Source organism: Wyeomyia smithii, chromosome 1 (genome assembly GCF_029784165.1).
Source record: "Wyeomyia smithii strain HCP4-BCI-WySm-NY-G18 chromosome 1, ASM2978416v1, whole genome shotgun sequence".
In the NCBI taxonomy this organism is placed as follows: Eukaryota; Metazoa; Arthropoda; class Insecta; order Diptera; family Culicidae; genus Wyeomyia; species Wyeomyia smithii.
The window spans coordinates 39,699,301-39,707,663 of NC_073694.1; the positions used below are offsets into that span (position 1 = coordinate 39,699,301).

Sequence of the window (8,363 nt, forward strand, 5' to 3'; positions counted from 1 at the left end):
TTGCTTTTTTTCATGGGTCCAAAATGTGAAAATTTGATCGTTTTGAGGGTCCCGAAGTCCGATTGAGTTTAAAATTTTTATTGGGACTATTTACGAGGAGAAAAAACTTTTAAGCTGAGCAAGTTTTGAAAAATTCGGTATTCATTGGCACCCAGTGTTGAGTTACATATAGATTTTTTTTTCTTTATTAGAGATGCTTTCAGCTTTTGGCTGGTTCGCCTCTATATTTAATTTTTTAAAAAAGCGATTGTTGCAGTTATTCTGAGCTTCACATTCCTCTTCTTTTTCCTTTTCTTTGTTCTTCTTCTTCTTCTTTTTATATTCTGTTTATTATTCTTTTCTCTTATTTTGTATCTTATTTTTTTCAGTTTTCCTTTTTTTCTGTTTCCTTTCTCTATTTTATGTTCTAATTGTTATTATTTTTCTTTTCCGCTTTCTTTTTTCTTTTCTTTCTATTTCTTTTTCTCTTTCTTTCTCATATGATTTTCTTTGAATGTCTACTTCTTTTCTGTTTTGCTCTCCTCATTTTCATGTTTCCTCTTTCGTTTTCTATTCTATCTGTTTTCATTATGTTTATCGTTCACTAACATTGTTATTTTTTTCCTTTGCCTGCTTCTGTTTCATTTCCTTTTTTTTTATTTTGTTTTCTTATTTTTTATATTTCGTTGTTTTTTTTTCTCTTACCTTCTCTGATTTTTTTTTCTTTTTCGTTTTCTTTTAATTTTTTCTCTATGTTTTCCTTTTCTTTTTCTTTTACTTTTTCTTTTTCTTGTTGTTTTTTCTCTTCTTCTCCCTGTTCTTTTTCTTTTTCTTTCTTTTTTTCTTTTTCTTTTTCTTTTTCTTTTTTTTTCTTCTTTTTCCTTTTCTTTCTCTTATTTTTCTTATTTTTCTTTTTCTTTTTTTTCTTCTTTTTCTTATTTTTTTCTTTTTCTTGTTCTTTTTATATTCCTTTTTCTTTTCCTTTTTTCTTCTGATTTTTTTCTGTTTCTTTATCGTTATTTTTATCTTTAGTTTTATCTCTATCTCTATTTTTACCTTTATCGTTATCTTTTTTCTTATCTTTTTCTTGATCTTTTTCTTTATCTTGTTCATTTTCAATTCCTTTTTCTATTTCTGCTTTTACCTTTTCTTTTTCCTTTTCTTTTTCTTTTTCTCTGTTCTTTTTCCTTTTATTTTATTGCCTTTACCATATTTTTTTTCTTTTTTTTCTCTTTCATTTTCTTTTTTTTTCTCTTTCATTTTCTTTTTTTTCTCCCTTTGACTTTTCCTTTTCGTTTTTTTTCTTTTCCATTTACGTTTCCCGTCTTCTGTTTTCCATTTTCCCAATTCTTGTTTTTTCATTTTTTTCTTCTCGTTTGGCGTTTTTCAATTTTCGTTTTTCGTTTTGATTTTTCATTTTTCATTTTTCATTTTCCATTTTTCGTTTTCCATTTTTATTTTTCATTTTTCATTTTTCATTTTTCATTTTTCATTTTTCATTTTTCATTTTTCATTTTTCATTTTTCATTTTTCATTTTTCATTTTTCATTTTTCATTTTTCATTTTAATTTTTAATTTTTAATTTTTAATTTTTCATTCTTCATTCTTCATTTTTCATTTTTCATTTTTCATTTTTCATTTTCCATTTTTCATTTTTCATTTTTCATTTTTCAGTTTTCATTTTTCATTTTTCATTTTTCATTTTTCATTTTTCATTTTTCATTTTTCATTTTTCATTTTCCATTTTTCATTTTTCATTTATAATTTTTCATTTATAATTTTTCATTTTTCATTTTTAATTTTTAATTTTGAATTTTGAATTTTGAATTTTTCATTTTTCATTTTTCATTTTTCATTTTTCATTTTTCATTTTTCATTTTTCATTTTTCATTTTTCATTTTTCATTTTTCATTTTTCATTTATCATTTTTCATTTTTCATTTTTCATTTTTCATTTTTCATTTTTCATTTTCCATTTTTCATTTTTCATTTTTCATTTTTCATTTTTCATTTTTCATTTTTCATTTTTCATTTTTCATTTTTCATTTTTCATTTTTCATTTTTCATTTTTCATTTTTCATTTTTCATTTTTCATTTTTCATTTTTCATTTTTCATGTTTCATTTTTCATTTTTCATTTTTCATTTTTCATTTTTCATTTTTCATTTTTCATTTTTCATTTTTCATTTTTCATTTTTCATTTTTCATTTTTATTTTTCATTTTTCATTTTTCATTTTTCATTTTTCATTTTTCATTTTTCATTTTTCATTTTTCATTTTTCATTTTTCATTTTTCATTTTTCATTTTTCATTTTTCATTTTTCATTTTTCATTTTTCATTTTTCATTTTTCATTTTTCATTTTTCATTTTTCATTTCTCATTTTTCATTTTTCATTTTTCATTTTTCATTTTTCATTTTTCATTTTTCATTTTTCATTTTTCATTTTTCATTTTTCATTTTTCATTTTTCATTTTTCATTTTTCATTTTTCATTTTTCATTTTTCGTTTTTTCATTTTTTATTTTCCATTTTTCATTTTTCATTTTTCATTTTCCATTTTTTTATTTTTCATTTTTCATTTTTCATTTTTCATTTTTCATTTTTCATTCTTCATTTTTCATTTTTCATTTTTCATTTTTCATTTTTCATTTTTCATTTTTCATTTTTCATTTTTCATTTTGCATTTTTCATTTTTCATGTTTAATTTTTCATTTTTCATTTTTCATTTTTCATTTTTCATTTTTCATTTGTCATTTTTCATTTGTCATTTTTCATTTTTCATTTTTCATTTTTCATTTTTCATTTTTCATTTTTCATTTTTCATTTTTCATTTTTCATTTTTCATTTTTCATTTTTCATTTTTCATTTTTCATTTTTAATTTTTCCTTTTTCATTTTTCATTTTTCATTTTTCATTTTTCATTTTTCATTTTTCATTTTTCATTTTTCATTTATCAGTTTTCATTTTTCATTTTCATTTTTTATTTTTCATTTTTCATTTTTCATTTTTCATTTTTCATTTTGCATTTTTCATTCTTCATTTTTCAATTCTCATTTTTCGTTTTTCGTTTCTCGTTTTTCGTTTTTCGTTTCTCGTTTTTCGTTTTTCGTTTTTCGTTTTTCGTTTTTCATTTTTCGTTTTTCGTGTTTCGTTTTTCGTTTTTCGTTTTTCGTTTTTCGTTTTTCGTTTTTCGTTTTTCGTTTTTCGTTGTTCATTTTTGTTTTTCGTTTTTCGTGTTTCGTTTTTCGTTTTTCGTTTTTCGTTTTTCGTTTTTCGTTTTTCGTTTTTCGTTTTTCGTTTTTCGTTTTTCGTTTTTCGTTTTTCGTTTTTCGTTTTTCGTTTTTCGTTTTTCGTTTTTCGTTTTTCGTTTTTCGTTTTTCGTTTTTCGTTTTTCGTTTTTCGTTTCTCGTTTTTGGTTTTTGGTTTCTTTGTTTCTTTGTTTCTTCGTTTCTTCGTTTCTTCGTTTCTTCGTTTCTTCGTTTCTTCGTTTCTTCGTTTCTTCGTTTCTTCGTTTCTTCGTTTCTTCCTTGCTTCGTTTCTTCGTTTCTTCGTTTCTTCGTTTCTTCGTTTCTTCGTTTCTTCGTTTCTTCGTTTCTTCGTTTCATCGTTTCTTCGTTTCTTCGTTTCTTCATATCTTCATATCTTCGTTTCTTCGTTTCTTCGTTTCTTCGTTTCTTCGTTTCTTCACTCCTTCGTTTTTTCGTTTCTTCGTATCTTCTTTTTTTTCGTTTCTTCGTTTCTTCTTTTCTTCGTTTCTTCGTTTCTTCGTTTTTCGTTTTTACGGTTTTCATTTTTATATTTTTCTTGTTCCTTGTTTCTTATTTTTTGTTCCTTATTTCTTATATCTTGTTTCTTGTTTCTTGTTTCTTGTTTCTTGTTTCTTGTTTCTTGTTTCTTGTTTCTTGTTTCTTGTTTCTTGTTTCTTGTTTCTTGTTTCTTGTTTCTTGTTTCTTGTTTCTTATTTCTTGTTTCTTGTTTCTTGTTTCTTGTTTCTTGTTTCTTGTTTCTTGTTTCTTGTTTCTTGTTTCTTGTTTCTTGTTTCTTGTTTTTTGTTTCTTGTTTCTTGTTTCTTGTTTCTTGTTTCTTGTTTCTTGTTTCTTGTTTCTTGTTTCTTGTTTCTTGTTTCTTGTTTCTTGTTTCTTGTTTCTTGTTTCTTGTTTCTTGTTTCTTGTTTCTTGTTTCTTGTTTCTTGTTTCTTGTTTCTTGTTTCTTGTTTCTTGTTTCTTGTTTCTTGTTTCTTGTTTCTTGTTTCTTGTTTCTTGTTTCTTGTTTCTTGTTTCTTGTTTCTTGTTTCTTGTTTCTTGTTTCTTGTTTCTTGTTTCTTGTTTCTTGTTTCTTGTTTCTTGTTTCTTGTTTCTTGTTTCTTGTTTCTTGTTTCTTGTTTCTTGTTTCTTGTTTCTTGTTTCTTGTTTCTTGTTTCTTGTTTCTTGTTTCTTGTTTCTTGTTTCTTGTTTCTTGTTTCTTGTTTCTTGTTTCTTGTTTCTTGTTTCTTGTTTCTTGTTTCTTGTTTCTTGTTTCTTGTTTCTTGTTTCTTGTTTCTTGTTTCTTGTTTCTTGTTTCTTGTTTCTTGTTTCTTGTTTCTTGTTTCTTGTTTCTTGTTTCTTGTTTCTTGTTTCTTGTTTCTTGTTTCTTGTTTCTTGTTTCTTGTTTCTTGTTTCTTGTTTCTTGTTTCTTGTTTCTTGTTTCTTGTTTCTTGTTTCTTGTTTCTTGTTTCTTGTTTCTTGTTTCTTGTTTCTTGTTTCTTGTTTCTTGTTTCTTGTTTCTTGTTTCTTGTTTCTTGTTTCTTGTTTCTTGTTTCTTGTTTCTTGTTTCTTGTTTCTTGTTTCTTGTTTCTTGTTTCTTGTTTCTTGTTTCTTGTTTCTTGTTTCTTGTTTCTTGTTTCTTGTTTCTTGTTTCTTGTTTCTTGTTTCTTGTTTCTTGTTTCTTGTTTCTTGTTTCTTGTTTCTTGTTTCTTGTTTCTTGTTTCTTGTTTCTTGTTTCTTGTTTCTTGTTTCTTGTTTCTTGTTTCTTGTTTCTTGTTTCTTGTTTCTTGTTTCTTGTTTCTTGTTTCTTGTTTCTTGTTTCTTGTTTCTTGTTTCTTGTTTCTTGTTTCTTGTTTCTTGTTTCTTGTTTCTTGTTTCTTGTTTCTTGTTTCTTGTTTCTTGTTTCTTGTTTCTTGTTTCTTGTTTCTTGTTTCTTGTTTCTTGTTTCTTGTTTCTTGTTTCTTGTTTCTTGTTTCTTGTTTCTTGTTTCTTGTTTCTTGTTTCTTGTTTCTTGTTTCTTGTTTCTTGTTTCTTGTTTCTTGTTTCTTGTTTCTTGTTTCTTGTTTCTTGTTTCTTGTTTCTTGTTTCTTGTTTCTTGTTTCTTGTTTCTTGTTTCTTGTTTCTTGTTTCTTGTTTCTTGTTTCTTGTTTCTTGTTTCTTGTTTCTTGTTTCTTGTTTCTTGTTTCTTGTTTCTTGTTTCTTGTTTCTTGTTTCTTGTTTCTTGTTTCTTGTTTCTTGTTTCTTGTTTCTTGTTTCTTGTTTCTTGTTTCTTGTTTCTTGTTTCTTGTTTCTTGTTTCTTGTTTCTTGTTTCTTGTGTCTTGTTTCTTGTTTCTTGTTTCTTGTTTCTTGTTTCTTGTTTCTTGTTTCTTGTTTCTTGTTTCTTGTTTCTTGTTTCTTGTTTCTTGTTTCTTGTTTCTTGTTTCTTGTTTCTTGTTTCTTGTTTCTTGTTTCTTGTTTCTTGTTTCTTGTTTCTTGTTTCTTGTTTCTTGTTTCTTGTTTCTTGTTTCTTGTTTCTTGTTTCTTGTTTCTTATTTCTTGTTTCTCGAGTTATTGCCATTGTTTTATTCTCTTTTTTGAATTTATTTTGTTATACGCTCCAAAAACCATAAGTCTGTCTCAAATCTGTTCCAGGCAAAGTATTGCAATGCTCAATTTTTTTTTAAATCTTAGGATTTTGATATTTGGTCTTAAAACAAAATGGCGTCGAAAAAATATCGAAAAGTTCCGATTTCTCAAAAATTCAAAATGGCGCCAATGTTGCTTCTTAAGTTGAAATATGTTTAAACTTGGGGAAATTTATTTTCGCATCAAAATACACAAAAATATTATATATAGAGACCAAGGCAGAAAAAAAGTCATTTTTTGTTGCACTGTGTTATGATTATGATTCTCGTGCTATTGCAGTTGCAGTTATTTCATTTTAATTTAAGGTTAAATTTACTTATTATTGCTATTTTTTTACTTTGATGTTATTGCTGAACACTAAAAAAATCACATAAAGAAAGTTTTTGCATGAAATCTATTATAGGTCTAATTTTTCAGGTAAATGTGCAATTTTCTGATATTAAAATAATTTATAGAATCATCAATGTTTCTATGACATTGTGTATGATCATTTTTTATTACTTACTTTTACTTTACTTTACTTTGTTGGTTAACGGACCGTTCATCGGTCTAGGGCCGAACGAGTTAGAGATGTCCAGCTTCTTGTGTATTGGGCAGCCGTTCTCCAGTCCTCGTATACCAGCAGATCGTGCATTTTCTTCCACCGCGTGCGAGGCCTACCACGAAGTCGCCGGCCTCTTGCTGATTCTCTACTAAAGGTAGTTTTAGCGGCTCTCTCGTCAGGCATTCTGGCTACATGTCCAGCCCACTGAAGCCTGCCCCGCTGTATTACCTTCACTATATCAGCATGTTTGTATACCTGGTACAACTCGTGATTCATGCGTCTGCGCCACACTCCATCTTCCAGTTTATATATTGAATTTCATTTTTTCATTTAATTTAAATATTAAGCGATTTCATACAAAAAAGTCCATGCACCTCCATCAAGCGATGCAAAAACTATCTTCAATGGAGACACTGGCTAATAAATGATACCTTATATATTGGGTCATAATATCTCTAAGGTTAAACATGCCATATAATGTTAAACGATCCAATTTGTTGAGACTTCGATTAATTTTCAATTGAAACTAATATAATCCACTGCATTGTTTTCAATATAGATTTATTACAATTTTTTTAATTTTTTTACATCTATGACCATTTTTGGTTTTCATCCAACTCACAAGCAATTTACAGCCTTTTTTCAGCAGCCAGGATTTCTTTAGCATTTCAGCAAAGTTTCATTGACATCGAAAAAAAATTGCTCCCAATTCTGTGCTATACTCTCGACCTGTATCAAATCGGATCGTTAAATAAATAAAGCAGAGACATTTATTTTTTGTTTTAACAAGGCAAAGCCTTGTTAGAACAAAAAATAAAGTAATAAATAAACTCAATGATTGCAATTTTCGATGGTTTCTTTGACTTCACCTATGAAACTCATCGGTAAAGTCTCCTCTGAACGACGTTTAATTTCTAATAAAATATAGCTGAATTGAATAATCAAACTCGTAACAAAAACAAAAGCTTTTCAATTTTCGCTTCGAAAAAAAAAACTACCCGAGGTAACTTCTCTGACATACCGATAAAAACAGCTCCCAAATGTCTTTGAGTAACCACTGCGGTTCTCCGAGGTAGTGCAAAAATTAAATGAAATGCAATTCTTAGCAGATAACAAACTACTCGGGGCTAAACTAATCTCACTAAACTACTCTTATAACCCCTAGTCTAGTGAAGTTTTTCCCCTGCGCTGGCAAACGAGAACCGAATCAAGCACCTAACCGGATTCTCCCGGGTCAATCAAATGCAAATTGCTTTAAACTCGTACCTTTCTACCGAAACAAAATTATTCGATTACCTATGCCAGGAGGAGAGCAGCGCAGTAGTAAAACCTGTGGTAAGACTGTAACAAGTGCTGAACACTTGCCAGACAGGGACACACTTTTATGAATCGAGCAGGAAAACGGGTCACATCTGACGACCGGGAAAAGTTTCATTGCCCCCTCCCGCAGCTCTCGTCTCGGCTGTACGGCAGCATAAAATATTACTTTTGGAGCGAAAGCAGCAAAATTTCTTGCTAACAAACCAATCACGATTCGACCATCCGGAGCACGTAGACACCGCTTTCTTCCACTTCACTGGTCAGCACTACGTCCCTCGCCAAACCACACAACCTCTTTTGCAAAGTGGTTTGCAGCAAGCAGAAAACTGAAATCTTCTGCCGTCGCCCTTTGGTTTGCAAGAATCTTCTTCCGACATAATGTAATACAATGCCGAATGCATAAAGCGCTTTGCAGCATATAATTCTCGTGCTTCTTACAATCAGTGGAAGCTTTCCCATGCTCGGAACGCTGCGAAGCAATTGCGGGGGCCACCAATCGACGCCGGGCGAGAGGACCCATTTCTACCCACTATACTACGGACCACCACTACTACGGCTCTATCACAGTGATCACCGAAGGGAAAATGCTTCGCTGCACGCTACATTGATCATTGTTGTCATCCTTTTTTCGTCGGTGTGTAAGAGTGCCGCTT

General features: G+C 28.6%; 1 protein-coding gene across 1 annotated transcript; it reads right to left on the minus strand.

Annotated features, from left to right (window-relative positions):
• Nucleotides 1–700: 700 nt before the first annotated feature.
• On the minus strand, nucleotides 701–1,341 carry LOC129716708 (uncharacterized; the record flags this gene model as incomplete). Its single annotated transcript, XM_055666541.1, has 2 exons — nucleotides 1,198–1,341; nucleotides 701–778 (listed from the first exon to the last, which is right to left on the minus strand). Coding segments are annotated over exons 1-2 (222 nt in total), but the record flags the coding sequence as incomplete, so codon positions are not given.
• Nucleotides 1,342–8,363: the final 7,022 nt, after the last annotated feature.